At 42.7% G+C, this 26,903-nt stretch overlaps 1 protein-coding gene across 1 annotated transcript in view; it reads left to right on the forward strand.

Moving 5' to 3' along the window:
* Positions 1–26,903, forward strand: part of LOC119660162 (zwei Ig domain protein zig-8-like) — a 241,780-nt gene that overhangs the window by 196,604 nt on the left and 18,273 nt on the right. Inside the window, exons 5-6 of the mRNA XM_038068566.1 lie at positions 14,297–14,457; positions 20,120–20,331. Coding sequence (XP_037924494.1) covers positions 14,297–14,457; positions 20,120–20,331 — 373 coding nt within the window. The remainder of the gene's footprint in view (positions 1–14,296; positions 14,458–20,119; positions 20,332–26,903) is intronic.

The raw sequence follows: 26,903 nt of genomic DNA on the forward strand, positions 1-26,903 counted from the left end.
TACGGATGCATAAGCAAACATCGGTCTAATGATGGCAACATATTTCCGCATTACTACACGAAGCTTATGTCCCCATGTTGACACAAACCATAAACCATAATCTGTGAGCGCTCGTCTCATCTCCGGCTCTACAAGTTTGTTAAAAGGAAGCTTCTTGTCTAAAATAACACTCAGATATTTCACTTCTTCGGAGAGTTGGACAGTTATTCTATTATGTAAATAGTATAATTGTGGGGTTATTTAGATTTACCAAAACCGAACTGAGGCACCAACTGTCAATCAAATCAAAGGCTTTTTATATATTTCTACACACTGTTGCCAGATCTCGGCCAACTACTAGCATAGCCAATTTGCCGTTCGCATAGTAGTAGATCAACATACTCCACAGAAGTAACGATGGGACACCTCCTTGAGAACATCATTTTATTATCCCTTTTGTTAGGTAACGATCAATACTCACTTCAGCATACAGCAATATCTGCGTTATAGATCCGATCCATGCTCTCTGGCGACATCATATATATTAGTGTTTAGAAAGGCTCACAAAAGGTATCCATTAACACCCCCATTTATACTCACCTTTCAGGTTGTCTTCTTCATCTTTAAGACCAAAGAATGAAGAGCAGAATCACGGGACTTTCCACGCTGCTAAGATGCTTAATCTTAGTCGCATTTATAGGATGAGACCTTCGCATCTTCATTCGCTCAATCATTCTCTTCAAACATTTCAGTGAAAATGATGTTAGGCAGGACTGTCTGAACGCCAAACGCCAAACGAATGGCGTACTTCCAAGGAGCCTGTACAAACTTCACTCTGTAGTTCGCAAAAGTATCATCGGGTTTTCTAAGAGGGTCCAAATTGCCCGACTGATCTCCTTTAAGGACTCGACACAGCTTTGAAGTTTCTCTTTTGCCTTTTAATTCCTCGAAGTATGCTCTGAAGGAGACTAGCTGCAAATATTTTACGAGTGTCTAATATTTACCTAACGAACTAAAGTTTGACCAGTCTTCATTGTTACTGCTTTTTTAGTCAAGATACAATTCTCGTCGATTTACATAGTCTTCGCAGCTTGCCTTTCCAGCTTGGAACCGAGTTACGGCACATCAATCTGGTAATAGAACCAGCCTCTTCAAAACGCTCTACAAGTGTGCCATTCACAGCTTCGACTTCTTCGTCGATATTAGAGTCCCAAAATTCTCACTCCTGTAGAGAGCTAGACTTTATCACCAAGAAGTATAGTGAACCTGTTGTTTTTTTACCTGTTTTCCTATAATTTGTGTTACACTCTGCCCGCCTACAATAGTCACACTAAATTCTAAATAACGGTGATCTGTGAGTCGAACTGCGTCTATCACACGCCAGTCTAACCACCTTGAAGTACAGATTGTTAGGTAAATTACTTTATTTCTTCTTGGTCCCACGAACTTAGCCTACATTCGCGATTATCATCCCAACAAATATACACAATACCACAACCTGTTGAGAGTGCAATGCGAATTAATTCTGTATATACTAGTAGATCCTTTAGTTCAGACACAAAGGATCACAGTGTATGTAAGTAAAGGGCCATATAACGCTTCTCCTTTTGACATTAGCCTGGTATTCTAAAAAGATTGTAACTAGGCCCTGGGACCAAAATTGTTTTGTTGCCTCCCGCAATTTAGACATCAGGGCAGCGACTCACGGTTTCGAGGATCTATCATCGAAGAAGATCCTAACCCCCTTTACCAATCTAATTCCCCAGATTTTTTTAGAACGAACCAATGTCTCTTGTGCCAAAAATATATTAGGGCAGTTCTGCAACTTATCCAGCCAATAGGGGGAAAGAGACTTTAGCGTGTCACAAATTAATTTAACTGGTCGGGATGCTTTCAGGCATAAATGCAGTCCTACATATACTGAAAAACCGCCGTCTCACCAGGGTTACCAGCTTGTCTACAACTTCCGTCGAAAGTTCCGCTTTCTTGTGTCCGATTTCTTGAGATGTTGCACACTTGGTGGTGGAGCAACTCCTATGCTGTCGTCGACTGGGAGCCTTCCGAGGTTCATAGTGGCACGGCTGCATGCATCCATCTCCACGCATCAGTATTAGACTAGTTGCGTCCAGGCAGCTCCCCTTTCTTTGGATGTTCCTGGTAGAAGTGGAAGAGAAGGTTCTCATAAGCAAGATTTAGCTGGTATTCCTTCTTTCTTTGCGGCTGAAGTTTCCTTCTCCGAGCCTTCCTCACCCATTTTCTGGAAGAATTTGGCAACAGTGCCAACAAAGTGGATGTAGCCAGGTTTCCAGTTCCTTTAATTACGGGAATTGGTGTACTCTCCTTTCTGGATGATTAATAGACATTAAGGCTTTCCACTGAAGTGGAGAGCATGCCTTCCACAAATTTCTCCGCGGGGAACATGAATCTGATGAGCCCTCCGAAATGCGTGCCTCGTCCGCGACTTGGACTATATAAGAGTAGTACATAGAAAGTTACCACCACTTTTACTCCATAGCAACAATCCATCGTCAACTTGTCAAATTATCTACGATTATCATCGATGCCCGCTGACCTGATACAATTTTGAACTCGAACTGGTGATGGATTAGGTACATGGAAGAAGGGCGGCGACTTCATTGCTGTCTAAGCGATGCAGTGGAATCCGTTATTCCAAAATGACTGACGAATAGGTCACCCCAAAAGTATATGCTTGTAGGAAGAATGTAAACGTCTCTGGAGTGAGTTGAAGCGCATTTAAGCGGAGCGTGAAAAATAGTGCGCCGACACTCTGACACGCTGACACGTTGTACGCCATTAAGGGATGAATGGCAACCATAAAAGCTCTTACTAGCCTGACATACGAAAGAAAAAATATTAGCTGTAAGAACTTGTGATCACCTTCACTTGGATATAATTGATCTACAACAAACCTCGAGGGAGTATTGATATATTTTAACGATGGTCGACACTGGAAGTGAACGAAGGTAGTTCTAATCAATAAGGGCGAAGCTGGCTTGCTCGATTTCAAGAGCCACCACAATCACTACAGATTGAAAACGCTTTCTTCTCAAGTAGGTCTGAGATCAAATCAAAACGAACTCAGGGTTGCCTCAGCTAGCTTTGTCAGTTGAGACCAAATCCTCGGTGATTTTCAGGGAATATAATTCGGAGGCATGTCTTGTTGGCAGTACCCTGCTCTGTCCTAAATAAAAGTTTACAGAGTCTTATGATATACCAGGTCTATCCAATGATCCTAATTACATATCTTTGGTGTATCTGCATCTCATCCATGTTTACCCGGTACTACATTTTCCTTCTTTTCTATAGCTCAAAAGCTAATTCAGAGCTCTTATGTTCGCCTTACGTACTTTAAGGGTTTCATCCACTTCAACAACATTCCGAAACACACTGTACCTTTCCTACAATACTCATCTCAAGCTAACTGAGCGGTTTTTTCTCCATACAACCATTGTTGTCTCAAGGAAAACATCTACACTCTATCTCGTAACATTTACTACATAATAGCAAATATTTAAGTTTCAACAATTTCCGGGAAGGAAAATGGGGGAAGTAAATAAACCCAACATGCAAAAAATGCGACGCAAAAGAAAGCTTTTAGATTCCCCCAGGATTATCCTATTTTACTCGAGGGTCTTCAATGGATATCTTATACAATCGTACTTGCATAAAGTATGTGCTGTGAACACATGTTTGCGGAATGAAAGACAATATGAAGTTATTATTTCCCTTGAAGTGATCCTTCAGTTTCACATCGGTGCACACATCCTGCTTTACTCTTCGAGGAGGACGTAATTAGAGACTCGGTATGTAGGTATTGTCAACTATCTATGTAGATACTCAGAGACTATACTTGCGATGAAATCCTGCATCAACCACCAACCCCATCTTAAACTGTTAAATTTCACGAAAATCTTGTTGCCATGTGAAGGAATGCTTTCGTGGAGATGAGACGCAACAAAAAAATACAAATTCCATCTAAAGATGCAAATGGTGTTTGCTGGAAGTTACTCAGCAGCAACAAAGAAGCGCATTTAGAATTAAATGTAAGCACCCCCCGGGGAAAGCAGGGAGTGTTAGTCCCATTTTCCGCTGGAACAGCTTACTGCAGCCCATTAGATAAATTATTAAGTGTTGACATCCCACTAAGAACTTCCGGATGAACACGTGCATATGTAAGCGTCGAAAGAGGCATTTACACCCCATTCATTGCCTAAACTTTTCGATTCAATTTATATCGTCATTAACTTTTCACATAAAACTTAAATAAACAAGGTTCGGAACCAACCTAATTATGTGCGGTCTCGAAGTCCCAATAGATAAACTCATATGCAAAAGGCTAGCACTTACTCATTCATAGTTTGATGGGTTCGGACATTTCATTATTAATATCCTTTGGCAATGAAAAGGGATTACTTATGAGAAATGTCCTTAAAGTGAAGACGGTCCTCAGAATGTGGTGATTACTTTTCTGATCTGGAACCCTTTGTCTATGTAATGAATTATGCATGCACATTTATTCGAACCTTCGAACAACATATTAATGACATTTTGATTATTTTGACAGCATGGAGTGGGGCCATTTTCGGGGAAATTTAGATATTATTTTGCATACATTCAAAATTCATACCCAACTGTAATTCGGTTTCGAAATGCGTTTTTAATGGAAGCCTACACAAAGTTACTAAAAACAACTGAGGCTACTCAAAGTCAAATCGTTTTAAGGTAGACAGAGAAAAGAAGTGAATTCTTACTCGATAGGGTTAACTCCACCCCCCTCGAATGAGCCCAAAATGAAAACGCTCTGACTTCAAACTTGGAAGCGGAACCTGTTTTGTTTCGAGGCTATTGTTGCGTTTGCCCGCTTTACTTTCCACCGTTTCTTATTATCCCACCTCACCTCCTTCACGAGCAGGTCCGATAGCTGCATTGAATTCATCGCTCATCGAACCATAACATGCTCTGGGTTCTCTGGTGCAGCGGTGCATTCGAGACATTCACTAGGCAAAATCAACCCGGAGCTGTGCAAATATTTCTTATAATCACCATGTTCAATACGGAATTTTGTCAAGTGGTAATTCAAATCTCCTCCTCCTCCTCCTTCGCTCGACCAATTGGTCATATCCCACCGTTCTTGTCATCTCCAATACAGCTCCTAGTGGCTTTTCGGAAGTACGCACCTCAGGTGGATCTCCCTGCTGTTCATTCAGTAGAAGATTCAGGGGATCATTCCCGCTATGGCACACAATGACTCCCTCGATACTGTCCTATATGCACCGTATACCCTCTGCGTAATTGGGCGATACGCTCTTCCGATTCAATTGTCTCTCCCAGACAGCAGCAGCATTTAGTAAGATGGATCTCTCCATCCTGCTGCAAGCAGTCTGCAACCATATTATAATCCTCCGATGTTAAGCATCATCCTTGCTAAGGATAGTACCTTATTGCCTAACATAAATCAGAAAATGATGGAGCTCACTTGGGTGCCCAAGTTAGTACAATGATTGAGTCTACAAAGGTAAGATACCATGAAAGGAGATCCCAAATCCACACATTGTTCATTACTACAAGCGAGGCCTGCCAATTGTAGGAGATATGCTGCATAATGCTGGCAATTCAAGTGATCAGAAGGAAGGAATTAGGTATCAGTGGTCTAATCCCTAAGATCGTGATTGCTGTTATGAGAGCAAGGACGCAAGGTCCAGCCGGCTCAGATCTCCAGAACTAGCCAGTAGCATTCACGAAGGAAAATAGTTCTCTAACCCTTCAGCCAGAGATATTTCTGAAGTCATTAAAGAATGGTTTACCTAATGCCCGCAGCCTGACTCTAGCTCGAGTTGGGCAATCGCAAAGGAATTGACTGAGAGTTTCCCCCCTTCTCCGCAGTCTCGGCAATACGAGCTGTGGGGCATGCAGAGTTTGGCGGCATGGTTCCCTATAGACCAGTGCTCCGTGTAGACCGCACTCATCTTCACTTTCGCCATCTAAGGCCCGCGGCTGCTAAGTAGTGCAGGTAGATTCTACCCTTGACAGTCGTCAGAGATACACAGACTGTACCCGTGGAAGGACTGCCAAGAGCAGAACCCCGCCTGGCCAATCCGTCAGCCCGTTCTTTACCCACCATGTTCCTATAATCGGGAACCCAGTTACCTTGTGCGTGGCGCCCAGACCATTCAGCGCATTTCTGCATTGCCCAACCAGCCGGGAGGATGTAGCCGCTGAGTACAAAGCCTTAATTGCTGCTTGGCTGTCGATCATAATGGCCTCATTACATTTAGGGTTTGGATCATGCCCCAGTTATCGCCAGGCTTCCAGTATCGCTAGTACTTCCGCTTGGAATACACTGAAATCTATAAGACCATACGACTCGAATACACTGGCCGTATTCGAGAAAACTCCCGCACCGATTCCACCATCCACCCATCCACCAACCATCTTTGATCGTTTGGTAAAGAATACCGTGTCATAGCCTTGCAACAAACCACGGGTCTTCCACTCTGTCCTGGTTGAAAGTCGTGCGTGGGGCATAGTAATAGTAGGCATAGTCCCATAGATTGCCTGAGGTGCTTCGTCCAGCATCCGGACTCACGTAGTCTGACAGCATTATTTATATGGAGGTCTAGGGGTAAGAGATGCAGGATTACATTGAGAGGATCTGCCGGGCTGGACTGCAGAGCCCCGGTAGCACGTGGATACGTGAGAGTACTCCCCTTCCTCTTGCGGAAATGTGCTTTTGTACTCTGAAAAGCCAAATGCTAGCAGACGCGAATCTAGTGTCAGGTGTTTCATGATCGGAATGCCAAGGTGGGCTCTGCACACACATCTTGTTCGGACATGCGGAGAATGGTTTTGGCGACTGCAACGATAATCGTGAAAGGTTTGTGGATTTTCGCAATTAGATTGATCACTTTGCGATCAGCAGCAGATTTGGAAGTTTTCTCGTGGATGTGTGTAACAGGATTTCAGAAGTGTACACAACATCATGAAAGAGCCTGCATGTGAACGCAAATCTTTCGATGGTTCTACGAAAAACGTTAATGATCGACATCTTATAAGAGCAACTGGAAAGATGGAAAGAAACCTTCACCACGGTTCTTAACCGTATCACTTCCGGTGAGGTTCCATTTCTAGTGGATGGAATCGCTAAACACCGTAACATTCGGATACGGAATGTTCCTCCAAGTAGAAGGGAAATAATTTCCACCATCAATGCCCTCAAATGGAGTAAAGCCGATATTGTTTCTTATTGTTATTGTTGATATTCTTCATGTCGCTTTGTTCGGATATCTTTCCCCAAACTCCTCGACAACGTTGATGACTTCTGTTTGCTCTTTTACTGGATCATGGGGCTTGGCCAAATGACTCTGCACTTGGAAAAAAGGCAAGTAGAGTTGAACTGAAGGTAAACACCGGCAAAACCAAAGTTCTCTATCTAACGTATTCTCCCTATCTGCATTAATGGGAAGAGTATCAAAGATGTCGATCAATTTGTATATCTAAGAAGCTTGGTTAACAGGATTTGATGCGCTTTCACTGCCCCGTCTAAAATCTGAAAATGCAGTTATCCCAACACCCAGATCGAGTTGAGTCTGTGATTCAGTGAAAGTATTCTTTCCATATTTCACATGAAAGCTGACATCCACAATTGCACAAAAACTACAAGCCCTCGTCGACACTTGTCTGCGTCATCGGCATACGCTGGCCTGATACTATTTCAAACGAAGGACCTGTTCGGTGTACAGGCTTGACACCCGTATGCATTGCGATTGGAAGACGGAAGTGGCAGTGGATAGGTCACACATTAATACGGACGACGCCATACAATGGAACTCACTCTTCCATGATGGCCGATGGGTGGATCGCCCCAAAAGACACTTGCAGCAGAACAGTAAAGAAGGTGTGCAGGTATCTCAAGAAATTGTGATGCAGTGGTAAATGACAACCATATATAAGAATACCACGAATCGAGTTATAACGGCTGCCCGAAATTATTTAAGGATGTGATTTTGAATCCTAGATAATCACTTCGGATCACCTAACGGTGGTACTCGCCGACTGACTTATGTTAGATATGCAAACCGTGGTCCTCAGCAACTGATTGGAAACATTTTTGTCGATCACATCATCCCCTGTGGTAACCAAGGGAATTAGTGGAATTAGTAAGCGATGGCATTATTTACAAAGAAGAGGAAACTGAATAATCCTTCCTTTCCAGAGATGAGGAATACAGCCCTTCAACTCTCCGAAGAAGTGAAATATCTGGGAGTTATTCTAGTCTTTTTGGAAGAAACATGTAGAGATAAAGTTGCAATCTTCTGATTCTCGGATCTCCATACATCTGTTTGGTAGCAGATATGAAGTTATCTTGAAACGGAGAGAAAACTTGGCCGAACAAAAAGAATGTTTGTCGGGATATACTGACGTTTTTCTGACCTACGGCTCAAAAACAGAACAGGGTTCGGGGCGTAAGTCTACCTCTCGAATAAAAGCGAAGAATGGGCTTTTCCCTTGGGACAATTTACAACGATCTTTCAGGCTGAAGTGCATGTGATTCTAATGGCGGTAGCCTAGATCATTAACAAGTGGCTGAAGGGCGGGCACATTGCAACCTAAAGCGATAGTCAAGCTACCTTAGAAGCATCATGCAGTCACCATAGATTCATTACCGTGGAACTACTATGGGTACCCGGTCTTCGTGGCGTCGAGTGAAATGAAATCTCGGATGCTTTAGGAACCAGCAATTAGGGTATCAGTATCGTTGGCTAATGCTGCTATCAAAAACAGGGAATAAGATTCCTTTAATGACAGGTGGCTGAGCCTTAATGCTGCTAAACTCACTAAACTTTCCCTGTCAGAACCAAACAACAAAGTTTATCCTGTCGAAAAACAGAAAGACTTGAAGAAGTATTGTGGGTATTCTGACTGGCCATAATTCAATAGCTGGACATATGGTATATGATATATATTCAGAATGAGAATCTTCCAAGATGATACGTGCGAGTATCCCGCCTATGGACGCATCAGCCATCAGATTTTTGATACTGACGTGCTACAACTGCAGCGGGTAGCATCACCTCCACTAACGGAAATCCAGCGATACATAAACAAAAGATAAGGTTTCTCGTTATTTCGGAAACTGCGAAATAACTTTTATGTGGACAATCTCCTATCTGAAGCCAAGTCGAAAGAAGAAGTGTGGTGTCTGTTGCATTCAATGATATAGCTTTTGTAGGCTGGTGGTTTTACTCGACAAAAATGGGTTGCAAATGATCCCGAATTGTAAGGTGACATTCCAGTAGAATATAAGGGTATTGGACTTCAACAAATAGTACTGGATTCATCAGTAAAAACTTTGGGGATGCTCTGAAAGGCTTTCACCGGCAATTGACGGTCCAAGACAGTAGAGTACGACCCAGATAAAAAGTTGATGAAACGGAAACTGCTATCAAATATTGCGACCATATACGATTCTTTACAGTGGTTTGCTCCAATGACGCAAAAAAAAAAAAATCATGATGTAAAGTATGTGGCAAACTGGGATCAGCGCTTCATCTGAGGATCTGCTAAATCAAGCCGAATTATCAATACTGGAATCTATTCGGTTCCCTCGATGGGTTCAGTACTAAAAGGCAAGCAAAAACAGGCCTTATTGCTACTGTGACGTATCAGAGTCTATACATGACGCTGTCGTTTCTACTAAATCAATTGACGCACAGACGAAAGGTAAGAATAACCCTGCTGTGGTCGGAGCTGCATAGGGTTAACCGAGGTAATGCACATGAAGCACACCTTAATGCAAATGCAACTTTCCGAAGTGTTGGCTAGGCTTAAGAAGGAACCAGCAGCAGAAATTATGTCGGAAATCGGATACCCAAAATACGAAAGATCAGCAAGGATTGCAGCAGAGGCCCTCACTATGATGGAACGGTCCTCACTGCCTCACAGAGGATTACATAAGACGCGAAGTGTATTCAAATATAATTTCAGATTTCGATCTATTAGAACAATTCTCGTCATTCAGAAGACATAGTTTGAAAGGGGATAAAATACATGGTAAAAAATAACTCAAATCCCCTGGCCATGCCAAATCCAGGGCCTCCTGAGAGTTTCACGCAGGCTGCAGAATGCAAACGTGGCAGACAAATATAAGCATCATATACTCCAAAACTGCATGATAATATTGCTCAGATACTAAGATGCCAAAATGGACTAAGTTTCAATACGCAGTTCCGTCCGACCAACGCTGAAATGGGAAGTTTTGTCTCATCGCCAATTTTTACTAGAAATCGCGCAACACATTTCTCCTTATTCTGGTCCATGGCCCAAGGCTTGTCAGAACTGCACTTTGGCTGCACTATCATACGAAACTGCTAAGAATTAGATCGATTAATTTTTCGAGTCTAACGAGGAACAATACTTCCAGTAATTCTATTACATTGATACTTCATAAAAAGTATTAATTCAATATTTTTAGCAGAGAGGATGCACATTTTGTTTCGCGGTTCCTGTTACTTGATGGTGGACCGAGCTGATTTTGAAGAGCAGCCTGCCTATTTCTCCTGGTGTGGGGACCTTACAAGACCATCTAATTCATATTTTCCTCCTTGACCTAATTAAGATAAATTTTTACTATCTCCTTTACATCATACTACTACAGTGTATATCTGATTTTTAATAAATTTGTAAATTATTTTAATTTAAATAACAAAATATCATCAATTCAACATCTCACAACCTACTTTCCTTCTGTAAAACCAGCAGGCATGGTCTATTTGTCACGATTACTTGACTGTGCCGGCCGCGCCCTTTTGAGGTGCCTGGTATCGTTTCATCACAAAACTACGCCCCCAGCTGAAACCTAGGTGTTTCGAGCCAAGAACTCGTGGCGAAGCTACTCGGCTGCGGTCGATTTGTGGATATTAAAACGAACGCGGCGCTCTCACCTTTTCCCAGTGCTATCTGCTTTCTGGAAGAAAGACTTCAGCCTGTCCAAGGAGATCCTCTTTGGCTTGACACCGACATCCACAGTGAAAGAGTGTTCGCTCGTGCACCTTATAAGGGCATTCATATGGTGGCTGTAGCGGCTTCCGGGGGCATCAGTCTTTACTAAAACGTGGGTACGAACTTCAAGTTCCCTAGTGGTGTGCCGGCCGCGTGTTACGAGATGGTGGAGACGGCTTTAACCTGAGAGCGGTTACTCGTAGTAGACGCAACAATCCTGTCTCTCCAAGGCCGTCTCTCCTGTCGAGGACGAGGTCGCATGAGCATCGAAAGTTTTCCTCGTACACCAGCTCAGCAAAGCCGCAGCCAAGAAGAAGAAAAGATCTGCAAACAGGATGGCTCGTCCCGCGGCATTATGGCTTCCTTAACCGTTTGATGCTAACTTTCTAGTATCGCATTGGACTATGGGGGATATGCTGTTGTCCGCTGATAGTTAAATCCCAAGAGCTTTCCGGACTCCGAGAAAAGAGTGGATTGAAATTGCATTCCATGGTCTGTGGTGATGACGGCGGAAGCACCAACGCGCGGAATCCACTCTCGATAAAGAACTTCAGCACTTGACTGTACTGTAATGTCCTTCGGCACTGCGTAAACCGATCAATGATCGTGAACCGATAATTGCAGCCGTGCGAAATCTATCATGTCGAGGTGTATAGTGTGGAAGCGCTTCTTTCTTCCTAGCATGTCTAGTGACTTCATCCTGTTGGCATACGATGCACTTTCTGACCCAAGAATTCACATCCTTGTTCATGGGCAGCTAGAAATATTTGCTGGATATTAGCCAGTTCCTTGTCCGAATGTCGAGATACGCAAGATTGTACACCAAGCGCCTAGGTTCCTTTTCGGAGATCTCGCAGTGGATAGAGGAATTTGAGCCGAAGACAGGGAATTCCTTCATGTGAACTGGCTGATGTAGGTTAAGTGCAGAAGTTGGCCATTGCGACACTTTGTCGGGTTTTTTTCCGTAAGGCGAAAGTCAGAGGTTTTGTGGTCCGTGAATAAGATGAGCAGTCTGCTTTCAAGAGAATATTGGAAATACTTGATACTCAGAAACGCAACTATTAATTAACGATCATAGGCGCTCTAATTCCGTTGAGTGGGAGTCAACTGTTTTGGGAAGAAACCCAACGATTGCCAGCTTTGATTCACTTTTTGGTGAAGAGCATCGCCTGCTGCTGCATCTGAGGCATTGACGAACACGGCTAGAGGTGCAGTTTGTTGAGGGAATGCGAAAGGAGTAGTGCCTACCAGTTATTGCTTGGTTATTTTAAACGCTTGGATGGTTTCTGGATACCACACAACCACTCGCAGATCCTTGATCCTAGCACCAAACAGGAAGGCGGTAAGTAATGCCTGGTGGTGAGTGGCTTTGGGCAGGAAACGACGATTGAAGTTTACCATGCCCAAGAACCTTCTAAGGTTTTTGACCGTTCTTGGCAGCAGAAAACTCGTGATCGCTTACAACTTGTCTGGGTCGGGCTTTATGCCGTTAGGGGTGATTGAATGGCCTAGAGGCCTAGACATTTCACCCGCTGTTGAAGAAATTTGCATTTATCAACGTCTAAAATTAAGCCATTTTGAAGGAGGCATTAGAAAATGCGCCCGAGATGTGCGTAATGCTCGGACTCAATGTAAGATGCGACCAGAACGTCATCCAAGTGGACGAAACGGAAGTCCAAGTTTCGTAGTACAGAGTGAATGAATCTCTGGAAGGTTTGCGCCGCATTGTATAGGCCCAAAGTCATCCGTGTGAACTCGAAGAGTCCAAAACGTGTACAAATTGCTGTCTTTGGAATATCTTCGGTGGCTACAGGGATTTGATGGTAGGCAAGATCTAAGGTAGAGAAAACACGATAGTTTGCCAAATAATGCGCAAAGCCTCGAGTGGGATGGGGCACCGGTTTTGTATCTTCTGGGCATTCAGGAGTTCGCCAATCGCCATTGAACTTGGGTACCATATGGAGTGATGATGACTAACTGCTGTTGGAACCTCTACATATACCTTGCTTAGTTAGCTATCCAAACTCTTTGCGGCCAACAGCGGACTTTTGGGGTGGTAGGCGACACACCTTCGCGAAGATTGGCGAACCAGTAGTCTAGATGTGATCCTGTACATCATGCTTAATTCGCTGAGAGAAAGTAAATTCGGTAATAGTGTTGCTATATTTTTGGAGAAACGACCGAATGCGTGGATGAGCAACGTACACAAAAATTAAATAGAAGGAATGCTGTTGTTCAACCATATTGACGCAGGAAGTCTTCGTCTAATATAGGAACACTGATATCAGCCAAAATAAAACGCACGAAAAAGTCCGGCGCAAACCAAGACTAACGTCTACTTACCTATAGCAGTAAGTTGCGATGGGCGTGGAATTTGCTGCCGCTAATTTTGATTACTGGGGAAATAATTTTTGGGTCTGGAGACGGAGATGATCAAGACTTCCGCGTCTGCGTTTACCAATTGCGCCTACTAAGGTCGTACACTGTAAAGGGACGTGTTGCTGCACATCTGGTAGACACAGATCAGATCCGTCAGTATTTGATTCAGCTTTGCTGCCTCACCGACAGGTGCCTGGTGAGCTGGTCCTGCAACCAACCGTAGGAACACTGGTTCAACACGTCTGCAACGAGCATGACGGATTCCTCGTCCAGGTCGACCAACGCGTGGTTGAGTTTAATCGCATCGGTCGTGACACCCGCTAGTACGAATTGTGTCTCTAACTGGAGGAACTAATAATCGTGTTTTCCGCAGTGTCTGATCAGCTGCCTCTGCCCTGGTACGAAACCGTAGCCGACTTCCTACCTTTTTTAATGAACTAGACTGTGTTACTGATTTTTAATTTAACTGATCTTGATCACGCTCTCTCCGGGTGCCTGATATCGCTCCACAATAAACGTTCAGTAGAACCAGGCGTGTAAGTGAAAAAGGACTGATAGCTTTAGATAGTGAAGAGCAATATAAGCCTACATAAACTGAAGGCTCCGAGTTTGAAATAGGTCGAAATTGGGATCGCTGCATAATTGCCAAATTATTTCAAGCCACCGCAAAAGATACATATATTCCTAGCTCTTAGCTCTTTTAATCTAGCACCAAAAATGTAATCAAATGTAGAAACAAACCTTCTACTCTCTATAAATTTTTATAAGTTACTTCAGCGCAGTGAAAGATACACCAAGTTTTACTTTAACTCTATCAAGTTAATAAAATGAATCTTTTAAAACCACACTCACTATCTTATTGCCTCTTATCCGTAGTATCATTTTAAGATAATAATAAATTCCCTTTAATATTTTCCAGATCAATATTTATAGCAGACGAGAGATTTCAGGCTTTAAAACAGCCGGACAAATATTGGACGCTACAGATAAAATATGTACAGGCTCGAGATGCCGGAATCTATGAGTGCCAAGTATCAACCGAGCCAAAAGTTAGTGCAAGAGTTCATCTGCATGTAGTTGGTAAGTTTTAACAGATCCTTCCTTGGCAAGACCATAGAATATACATCATTGAGTAGCAAAGATATCATCGTACTCGTAGATACGAAGTGAATTAAATATTTGCCTTAACAAGAACGTTCTTTAAGTATTACTCTGCTTCTGGCACGCTTTTTGATATACATTTTAGGAATTTCTCTTGCGTAGTTAGAAGAGAAACTACATTCCCGTTTGCTTATTGTTCTGTAGATACAGTTGAATTTTCGTTAAGAGGAAGGCAAATTTGCAGTGTGAATGTTGTTTCACCAATTATTGTTTCAAATTTGCTTGCTCCTCAGGCCATTGCAAAATGCAGAATTCAACATCAACATCCATTCTTCCTTAAATTCCTCGAACAATACAATTTTGCCATTTCCTCATTCATTTCCTTATTTTTTGAAGTAGGAGTTTTCTTCCCGCTCTCTTTAAGGCTTTGTTGAAAACAAGACCTTATTAAAGTCATTTGACTGTCTGTCTGTCTGTCTGTCACGCATCATTTTCTCAGAAACGGTTTCACGTACTGAAACAATTCAGTAAAATGGTTTGAACTGTGAATCGCCACGCATTCGGTGAATTACATTGCTGTACGTTGAACTTTAGGGGGCGGGGGACTGTATACACCTAAAAGAGGAGTACAAAATTTCTTTTCAACGAATATAGCCATGTGGGGTATCAGATGGAAGGTCTCGATTAGTACTTTTCCACGCAGACATTAGTCTTGGCAATAGCTGCAAAAGAGAGAAGCGCGGTCCAAAAGAGGCCAATTATTTCTGCGACCTTGTGGCTCTTTTGTCAAAATTTGGAAGCGAACACATCGAAGATAAAGTCCAATGAATTATACTACTTCTTATTTTCAAGCGAAAATAGAGACAGTGACTTCATTTTCCTTAATTCATTCTTTTGCACAATTTACTTGTTTTACTAGGTGTTGGAATAGGTTTCTGCTTCCAGCGACTATTCCTGTTTTTCAGAGTGAAGTAGGTGAAGGAAGTATTAATATGACTTCATCATCATCAACGGCCCAACAACCGGTATCAAGGAACTCCAAACATCCCGGTTTTGCGCCGAGGTCCACCAATTCGATATCCCTAAAAGCTGTCTGGCGTCCTGACCTACACCATCGCTCCATCTGACGCAGGGTCTGCCTCGTCTTCTTTTCCTACCATAGATATTTCCCTTATAGACTTTCTGGGCTGAATCATCCTCATCCATACGGATTAAGTGATCCCCCCACCTTAACCTATTGAGCCGGATTTTATCCACAATCTGGCGGTCATGGTATCGCTCATAGATTTCGTCGTTATGTACGCTACGGAATCGTCCATCCTCATGTAGGGGGCCAAAAATTCTTCGGATGATTCGTCTCTCGAACGTGGCCAAGAGTTCGCAATTTCGCTTGTTAAGAACCGTCTCCGAGGAATACATGAGGACTGGCAAGATGATTGTCTTGAACAGTGAGAGCTTCGATCCTATTGTGAGACGTTTCGAGCGGAACAGTTTTTGTAAGCTGAAATAGTCTCTTTTGGCTAACAACAACCGTGCTCGGATTTCATCATCGTAACTGTTATCGGTTGTGATTTTTAACCCAAGATAGGAGAAATTATCAACGGTCTCAAAGTTGTAGTCTCCTATCTTTATTCTTCCTGTTTGACCAGTGCGGTTAGATGTTGTTGGTTGGTTGGTTTTTGATGCTGACGTTGCTACCATATACTTTGTCTTGCCTTCATTGATGTGCAGCCCAAGATCTCGCGCCGATCTCCGCCTGCTCGATCTGGATGAAGGCAGTTTGTACGTCTCGAGTCATTCTTCCCATGATGTCGATATCGTCAGCATAGGCCAGTAGTTGGGTGAACTTAAATAGGATCGTACCTCTTGCATTTATCTCAGCATCACGGATCACTTTCCCCAGCGCCAGGTTAAAGAGTAAACATGATAGGGCATCCCGTTGTCGTAGACCGTTGTTGATGTCGAATGGTCTTGAGAGAAATCCTGCTGCTTTTATCTGGCCTCGCACATTGGTCAGAGTCAGCCCAGTCAGTCTTATCAATTTCGTCGGGATACTGAATTTAATATGACTTGGGAAGATGTTATATCCTGTGATCGTGATGGAGTCATGTTTTGACACACAAATTGGGCGTGGAGTGAGTATTTCACTGGAAGTGGAGCCAGGCTATATATTGGCCTTGTCTGTCATCTTTACATCAACGACTCGAATCAGGCCATCGCTGTCTCTTTAAGTCCGCATAAACCTTCTTAATGGCCATTCTTTTACTAGTAAATTACCATCCTTGATCACGACAATGGCGTCTATCTCAATATTGAGAACTGCCGTTTCAAAACATAGCGATGCTGTAAGAGTTTAAGGTATTCCTTGGACCAGAGTTGAAAAAATTCGCGCTTAATGCCTTTTTTTACCGCCAGTTTGAAAATAATGGGGTTTTCCCTAGTGAATCATCTGGATCGATTTGTGCAGTTAAGGGTTCACCCATAAGGAAGTGGCCAGGTGTTGACGCAGCCAAATCATTTAGATCGGCAGGAAATGGCGACAACAGATACGAGAATTGCTTCTATCTTTACTAGGACTGTCTCTAGCATTTCTCGTGTGAGTGTAACTGACTCGATGGTTTTCCGCAGTAAGCTTTTTGCGTTTTTAACAGCAGCTACCCAAAGTCCTCCCAAGTGCGGTGCCCTGGGGAGTATGAAGTGAAAATCGATGCGGTTTTCGCTGCATCGTGAATTTATTGTATTTAGAGCTGAGGCTGAATACAGAGATTCCTTAAGCTCCGGTAGTTCGTTTCGTGCTCCAACAAAATTAATAGGGCTATAATAAAAAATCTTCCAGCAGTGCCTGGTCTTCCGATGAATCTTCTAAGTGCACCGATGATTAAATTTGTTGCTTCAAGTATGCTACCTACTCATAATACACCGTGTTCGTTCTAAAAACGGAGTAAGATCGCTTATTGAGTTGGAAGCATGAAGCTGTTGATGACTTTGTGAGTGGAAGATTTCGTCCTTGAAGTCTTCTTGTTGGATGGCTCCGACAATGCATCGTAAGGCTTGCTCTCTCTCCTTTTGTGTTGGTATAAAAGCCGTGCTCAAAGAGTAATGTAGGTCTCCGGGCGAAACGTGGATTAGTACCCACGATGAAGTATAAAACCTGGCAAAGCCAACACTAACAACTCTACTACCAAAAACCCATCTCCACCTCCACGTTTTGACCGCTGGGAGTTCTTTCTTAAGGAAAAGCTGCAGATAGAGAAGAATGAAGGTGAGACTCATGCACCTAAAAATGCGACAAATTGTACCAATTGGTCTTCCACGTTGGAGGTTGGGTAGGGCTGAAAACCCTACATGGAAAACCAACTATACGAAGCCACAGAAGGATCCTCGAACAGGATGGACTTTAGAACGATGAACCCAGCAACGACAACGGAATAATGTGCGCTCCGTATACAGAGATGGAGCTGCTAAGCAGCCAGCCGATACCCTGTCCCAATATAGGGCGGATGTAACAACGTTTCCCAGGAGAAGAGTGACTATACCATATATTATAGGGGCCATCCAATAAACCATGTGCTCAGAGTAGGTTTCTTAGCCAGCCAAAAAATGAAACCTGCTGTTATCCGGTTTGGAAGCTATGAAAGGCTATGCACACTGCGCTTTCGAAGCAAATTTGGAAATATATGCCCTATAAACGTTCACGACCCTAAAAGGAGACTGCCGAGTCGGAGAAGGATACCTTCTACGAGGCAGTTGAGCGGACCTTCGAAACCTGTCCCAAGTATGATATCAAAATCATACTTGGAGATTTCAACAGTCAAGTAGGGACGGAGCTCGTATTCGGGCGATACGTCGACTCCCATAGCTTACATAGGGATACCAATGATAACGGACTGTGGATTATTCAGTTAGCAGTATCGCACGGAATGGTTGTTAAAAGTACCTGGTTTGAATTACAATCCATTTGGTTAAATATGGAGGCGACCAACTACAGCAAGTTGTTCGTCAACTAACGCTGAAGGTGGGGGACAGCGAATCAATCCCTGATGACTGGCTCATACATAAACAAGTCGAGAAACCGGAAGCTAGACGCTTCAGGTATGAAAGGTTTTGTGTATTTCTTTTATAAAGAGATTTGAGTGTGTATTTGTCCCATTAGCATCTAGCACGTAAAATATGCATATATTATGTGAAAATAGCCATTTTCAAGTGATATTGACATTCATAGTCTTGAATTTGCAGACGAGCGACAGTTTTGACCTAGTGTAACTTTGTTAGTAATAGTGACATTTTCACTAAATTTGGTAGGATCATGCTCCATACTCTAGCCTATATAGTTGCAAAATTTTGTGATTCTAGGGTGAACTTAAGGAGGGTTTTCCTGTCAATTACTAAAAATTATAGTAATATACTATTATTAACTTTATTTGGAAAGGTATCGGTATGGAGGGTATTTCGGAGCCTAGGCACCATACAGTGGCAGCCCTCTGATTTTTCGGTTTGGTATTATAGTTCCTGAGAATGGGTTCGTTAAAAAAATGACCACTTTCAACTCCCCGCACTCCCCACCTTTTTAACAAAAGTCAAAACTAAGACCGGCTTCGAAAAGTACTAACCGAGACCTTTAATTTGATACCCCACATGACTATATTTGATGAAAAAAAAAATGTACACCCCCCTTTTGCATGTATGGGGACCCCCCTTAAAATCGTGGTAAAAGGATGTTACTCACTATATGCATGACCGTTCACAGTTTCCACCTTTCTACCAAATTTGGTGTCAATCGCTATAACCGTCTCCGAGAAAAATGCGTGTGACGGACAGACAGACAGACAGACAGACAGACAGACAGACAGACGGACAGACAGACAGACAGTAAACCGATTTTAATAAGGTTTTGTGTTTACACAAAACCTTAAAAAGGGAATATCACGCAGTGTAGCAATTATAGAGGTATCACGTTGCTAAATACTATCTATACGATATTCTCCGCTAACTTGCTAGGCTGGATAGCCCCATAGACCCAGAACATCATTGGCCCATACTAAAGACACTGCACTCCAACTGGTCCACTCGAAATGTCTCATCATAGGGTCGAAGCTGTTACTGTACAAAATTTGCCAGTTCTGGTTGTGGATAAAATCCTGGTCAATTGGTTGCCATGGGGCGGGTCACATAATCCGTGTGGGTTAGGATAATCCAGCCTGGGAAGTCGATAAGGGTAATGCCTACGATGGAAAAGAAAGACGTGGCTGAGATGGGACAATAGCGTAGGCCAAGACGCCAGACAACTTTCAGGGACCTTTTTGTCAAACGAATATGTTAGTTCCTTACTGAGGCAGGTCTTGACCGGATACTGGTTATTGCGCTGTTGATAATAATACTGATAATAATCGTTGACACCACGATCCATGTAGGATCAGGGCCTTGAATTGTGTTAGACAAGTTCATTCAAAATGTAACTGATAGACAAGTTTTGGTATTTAGTAATAGCGTTATGTGCAACCAGCTAATGAACAACTTGGGCTGTAACCATAGGACCCCTACAAATCGCTACAGTTAATCAGGTCATAAAAATATGACTAAAGAAATTTCCTAAGAACCCCCAATATAAATTTCAAAACTTAAAACACTTCTTTCTTTACAGTTCCTAGGACAGAGCTGGTAGGGGATGCTGATCGCTACGTGAAAGCTGGTAGTTCTGTAACAATTCGCTGTATAGTTAGAGGAGCACTTGAACCACCGTCTTTTATTATTTGGTACCATGGAACGAAACAGCTCCTCGCCGAAAATCGACGTGGAATTCAAATGAAGGTTGTGAAAGGAATACCTGAAGCCGATGGTGAAGTTCACACAACGGTAAGTTGATTCAATAATTACAAATGCTAATATATTTATAAATGGCAGATTTGTTACGGTTAGTTGGAAAACATGTCTTCTACAGATTTCTAGAGGCATAGGAATTTAGTCAGGCCACCAAAATCCACGCCTCGGCCGCGGGCTGATTTTTTTAGGAAAACGTAATGTACAGATACCGGCAGGTAGCATGCCTGCAAATAGCGCTGATAAGCCGAAAGTTTACCTGAATTCCACGTCAAATTCAATCGATCCAATCCCTTGAAATAATCAGGAGCCTATGATTTGAGACAGAAGGTAGATTGTTTGGATTTTCCTGAAAGAAGATTCCCTGCTCTTACTGGACGTATTTAAATTTCTAAAAAGCTACGAGTTGCTGAGTAACCTTCCAGGGGATGGTACAATGAACTCTTAACCTAAGTGAATCGAATTACTATGACCAATTACATAATTAATTTTATTTTAAATATCTTTAAAACGAGCCAAAAGTATTAAGCTATATTTTGTCACCATACTGGGGTCGAAAATCACAACCAATAACAGTTATGATGATGAAATCCGCACACGGTTGTTGTCAGCTAAGAGAGCCTATTTCAGCTTACAAAAGCTGCTTCGCTCGAAACGTCTCACCATAGGGTCAAAGCTCTTATTGTACAAGATCTTGCCAGTCCTCATGTATTCCTCGGAGACTTGGGTTCTTAGCAAGAAGAATTGCAAATTCTTGGCAGCGTTCGAGAGAAGAATCCTCCGAAGATTTGTTGACCCCTCTATGAGGATGGACGATTCCGTAACGTACATAATGACGAAATCTATGAGCGATACCATGACCGTCCGGTTGTGGATAAAATCCGGCTCAATAGGTTACGGTGGGCGGGTCACTTAATCCGTATGGATGAGGATGATCCCACCCGGAATGTCTATAAGGGCAAAATCTATGATAGAAAAAGAAGACGAGGCAGACCCTGCCTGAGATGGAGCGATGGTGTAGGTCAGGACGCCAGACAGCTTTTAGGGATATCGAATTGGTGGACCTCGGCGCAAAACCGGGATGTGTGGAGTTCCATATTAAGGCAGGCCTAGATACCAGTTGTTGCTCCGTTGATGATGATGATACTGAGGTCCAAAAGAAAAGATTTTGTTTCAGTTAGTTCTCAATAAAATGGACGAAGCTATTAGAATAAATAGGGAGCAAGAGAGAGTATGCAGTCTATAAATACACCCAGTATGAGGTAAAATCATTTAAAATATGCTTCTCGTACTATGTACACTTAAACGGATAGAAACTTATGGGCTAACAACCTGCAAATTTTGAAACTGTACTGAAACTTCAACAACGCCTCGGATAGGGACTGATCTCGCGGCTACGACCTTTGGTTATCGAAAATGGACTATGATTGGTCTCTGGAATGAACGCACGCTCCTCGAAAACGGTAGTGAGGGTCTACAAAATACCTTTCTTCCAACAGGAGCAAGAACTCCAACTATTTAAGTTGAATATTCTGGGCCTAAGCGAAGTAAGTTCTCTGAAGAGTACTCCTCTGTCTTCTGCGGCAACGTGCTTGTGTACTCTGAAAGCGAATGTGGTATCAAACGGGATTTCGATGGCAGGTTTTTTCTGACGGCTACCTTAAGGTGCGCCCGCTTGACCTGGGACACCAGTAGAGACTTCCGATATAGTGGAGATGGATGTATTCTACAAACAATTAAACGCTATTCAGGGGAGGCCGCTAAAGGTGACATTGTGATCGTGATGGGTGATCTGAATGGCAAGGTTTGCTCTGCCAGCACCTTGCTCGGGCATATGATGGGAGAATCAAACTGACAACTTTGCGATCAGCAGTAAATTGATGCGCAACAAGAGGGCCGCTGACATCGACTTCGAAAGGGATTACCATCTGATTTGATGGCGTACGTTTTCTTTCATGTTGCGCCTGCACTTCTCGCTAGGTTGAAGAACTGTGATCTCCCAAGTCCAAAATCGACCGTTTGTATAATCCAGCAGTCGCTCGACAGTAGGAGTGTTATCTTGCCGATCGAACGACAGATTCCCTGACTAAGCCGCCTGAGGATATCAATGAGCACTGGGTAGTAATTAAAAATGTTCTTTCCGCGGGTGATACGCAAGTCGCGTGGGCAATAATTTCGAAATTGTGCCACATTTTAAAAAAAAACGGGCATGTGGGCGGCAACCATTCCAGGGTTCTGTGAGGGACATTAACGGTTGACTACTCATCCACGATGACAATCAAATAAAGAGCTGAAAAGAATATTTCACCACGGCTTTTTAATTGTATCACATACGGTGAAGTTCCGCCTCTTGCAGTTGAAGTGGGCAGTCACCGTAACATGCGGATACAGAGTGTTCCCCAAAGTAGGAGAGAAATCATTTCCGCCAACAATTCCTTCGAGCGAGCCAAGCCACTGTGGTCGAAGATTTGCCCCAAATTTATTTATCGCTACATCTTCAGTTACTGTAGATGTGTTTCTTCCATTCGTCCTGAAGTCTTCAAACTCCGAAACCTCCTTAGGCTGGTTTCCCCTCCGGATCATCCAGTATTGGCCACATCAATAAGATACGAATCATTAAAATGCGGGACATTCAGGAGAAATTAATTACTACTATCAAAGCGGCTTAAAGCGACATATGATATCACAGGCTGCACCGACTTTAAACATCAGAGGAATTTGAGATCCAAAACGTAGTCTGCCAAGGTTGCATCTTGCTACCGATATTGTTTCTCTTTGTTATTATATCAATAACATTCTTCATGCTACCTTGTCCAGGTGACATGGAGGAATTCAATGGACGGTCATCGTCTTTCCCAGAGGACCTCGACTAAGCTGATGACATCGATTTGCTCTCTCATCAAATCACGCACCTTGGCCAAATCGCTCTAAATTTGGATGGAGAGGCAAGCAGACTTAAACTGGAGATAAACACCAACAGTACTTAGATTCTCAGTTCGATTGGTCAATGGGCTGAACATCGGAGACGTTGATCAACTCCCATTTCTAAAAAGTATTATTTCTGCTGCCGGCGGCATTGAACTGGATGTCCCTCAACATAAACAGTGCTAGTTTCTCCAAACAAAAAAAATCACAAACCTAAAGTTAGTTGTCCCGGGTCATGGCTTTCACTGGGATATTATATGAGAGTAGCACATAGAAAGTGATCATCATCAATAGTTGTCCCTCATAAAAGCGTTAATACATGCAAAGTGTTATTTCTCAGAAAAAGCTACTCTCCTGAATCAGAATCAGAAGAGCAAGTAATGCTAATTATGCCTGCAAGAAAAGTTCAAGAGCAGGGTACTTTTCTGGTACCACTCGAGTAACACGTTGCATGGTTTTGATGGTCGGACAACTTGCTAACCTCTGATATTACAAATTACATGGCTAAATGCCTTGCACAGGCCCACAGAAGCAATGAAGGAGAATCGATGCTTCTCCCAGATTTCTAATACGAAAACCAATTTCAAGAGATGACGAAATCTTCTCTCAAACACCTCAAATACGCTGATGACATCTATTTGCTCTCTCACCAGGTTATTGACCGTAGCCAAATGGCCCTGGACAGACAAGTAGAGTTGTATTGACGATAAACACCAGCGAAGTCAAGGTCTGCTCAGCCGGAATAATTATGGCACTCTCCCTATAAGCATTAACGAGCAGCGCATCGTAGGCGCTGATCAATTTATTTATCTAGGAAGCGTTGTATCTGCTGAAGACGGCACTGAACTCGAAGTCGCTCGAGGTATTAACAACGCGAAATCCGTTTTCATTGACACTGTTTTGTGAGGTGGACCTGTTTTGATAAGGTGGACTAATCCCTTCACCACGATTCTGAGTCGCATGATATCCGGTGATGTTCCGCCCCTTATGAACGATATCTCAGAGGAATTTCAAGTCGAAAGAGGAGTCCGGAAAAGCTGCAATTTGTCAGTGGTTCCTTTGAAGATTTTGTCTGTAAACAATTAAAATCGGTTCAATGTCTGCCGGTCCTTCCGTTTGTATGTCTATCTGTCCTTCTATCTATCACACGCACTTTTCTCATAAACAGTTAAATCGATTGACACAAAATTTGGTGAGAAGGTGGAGACTGAGAACGCTCGCACATGCAGGAAGCTACATCTATCTACGTTGGGTTTAAGATGTGATCCTCATACATACAAAAAGGGGGTGTAGAATTCTTTTCACCAAATATAGCCATGTTGGGTATCAACTGAAAGGTTTCGATTAGTACTTTCACAAACCGACATTTGACATTTGTTGGAAAGGGAGTGCTGGGGGGAATTTTTGGAGGCGGGCTAAGCGTGTTCTCCCAAAAATTAAAGTGGGCTCGCAGCATAACAAATGGAATGAGGATCATTGAGATCCAGTCATCTTTCCCAGCGGGTGTAATTTCTATTCGCATTAATCAAATGGACGACTTTATGTGAGATGCCAATTCGAAGAACTTATGACAATTTGATATTAATCATTAAAAACCTCAACCAAACTCGAGTAATGGTGATCGGTTGCTTTACCACGCGTGGTACGGGGAGCCTTGCCTTTGTAGATTGTAACATAACTCAAAATAGTTATAAACCGATTTTGTAAAAAAAAAAATGTTTCCGTTTGTTTGATTTTTGTTTAATTGTTGATATGTTTGCGGAAAATTATGAGTTCACTTTCCAATACGATAAGGCCCTAGCATATACTGCGGCAAAGATAATTAATACTGCCAATTATTATTAAAGAATATAGAAAACCCAGAACTTTAAAGTGTTAACGTTCTTACAAAGCTGAGAGACACATATTTTGGATTGGCCTGCACAAAGTCCGAACCTCCATCCAATTGAAAATACTTGGAATTATTTGAAGTACGTATGCAGGATGCAGCTGAAGACCATTACCTTTGAAATATGATACTTCACATTTGAAACAAAATGCCCCAGGAATACCTGGAAGCTTTGATTAGCGCCATGCCAACACATGAAGGGCACTTATACCCATGAGTGGGGACATTTAATTACTAATTGTTTTGCGAGATGTGTCTTTCAACCGACATTTTACTTTAATCGTCTAATGTAGATGCCAATATCTATTTAATCCATGAAAACATGAATTCGCCGAATTATGTTGCCTCATGTCCTGCCTCTATATAGTCATGAATAAAATCACAATTACCAGGACGCTCTGGGCGAGTTATTCGATGTAAATGGACGATTAATGCCGCAAATTTGTTCCGCAAATGGTAAGCATATGTTAAGAATAGCGAACTGGACGGTCGATTGTCGCGGCATTTATGATCCTCACGCAACACCAATTATGAACTAATTCATGGTCCCAATCCAAAATATAATGCGAGAAGTGGTGCGACTGCAGACTGCAGTGCAGTGCCACTGAATTATGACCACTGCTGATGTCAATGTAACTATGAAATCTAGTGTGTGTAGTTTTATAGCTAAGTCCAGTGTGGAGAAATACGTCAAATTGGTTCACTATGTCTTCTATTAGGGAAAGGAAAAGGAGTCCTATATATTCTTCTCATTTAATTTACGGAAATCGACCACCACTCTCCATTTCTTTTCTCCGCTAAACCCGGTATTTTGACCTGTCTATATACCTACGCCAATCGATAACGTTTTTGGTTGGTAGATGCCTGACCGTACACCAAAGGGATTTGATAGGGGATGTCCCTTGTACAAGTTAATTTATTTCCCTTCAGCCTTTGTGCCGTCCGCAAGCGGGGTCGGCTCGACGTGATCGGTTTCGCCATTTGACTGTATCAAATGCCTAATCTGGATGCGATCTCGTATCAAGCCACTGTTGTTTCGGCCTGCCTTTTGGTCGTTTACGATCGAATACAATGTTCAGATCAATCTTGGCAAGTGAACTCTCGTCGCGAGTTGCGTGATCATACCATCGAAGATGCCTCACTTGCAGTTTCTCCTCGATCGGTTCAACCCCCAAACGATCGCGGATATCCTCATTTTAGATATGATTAAAACATGTCACGTCACTATTTCAACGCAACATCTTCGTCTCCATTACCGCAAGGCGCCGTTCATTCCCTTTTATAGTCGGCCAACACTCACAACCATATAGGGTAACAGGACGGACAACATTGTGGTAAATTTTAGATTTGAAACGTTCGTTGATACGTCGATCACAAAAAACACGAGCTGTGGAATGCCACTTCATCCAGATTGCGTTAATGCGTGAAGCCATTTCAAAACGCAGTTCTCTGTTGGCTGATAGCAGGTCACTATCGCTGACATTGATTGTGTCTGTTTCAGGGGGATCGGTCGTCGAAAATTCAATTTTGTATAGATTCATCTGGGACCGTGTTGCAAGAGGCGATAATTCCATTTTTGGAGAAGTTACTCGAGGGCATTTTTGGTATGTGATGCTAGGAAAACATTATCTGCATAAAGTAGGACGCTGGACATAGGATGTCCCGTGTGATGGAGGAGTGGTTAGAGGGCGCTTCCTTGATGAACAACAACAGAGACACGAAGCGGTTTTGATACGCCCGCCATATTTCGAGTTTTCCTTTTCTGATCGTGGTAGAGCAATTGAACCCATCGCAT

Source organism: Hermetia illucens, chromosome 6 (assembly GCF_905115235.1).
Source record: "Hermetia illucens chromosome 6, iHerIll2.2.curated.20191125, whole genome shotgun sequence".
In the NCBI taxonomy this organism is placed as follows: domain Eukaryota; kingdom Metazoa; phylum Arthropoda; class Insecta; order Diptera; family Stratiomyidae; genus Hermetia; species Hermetia illucens.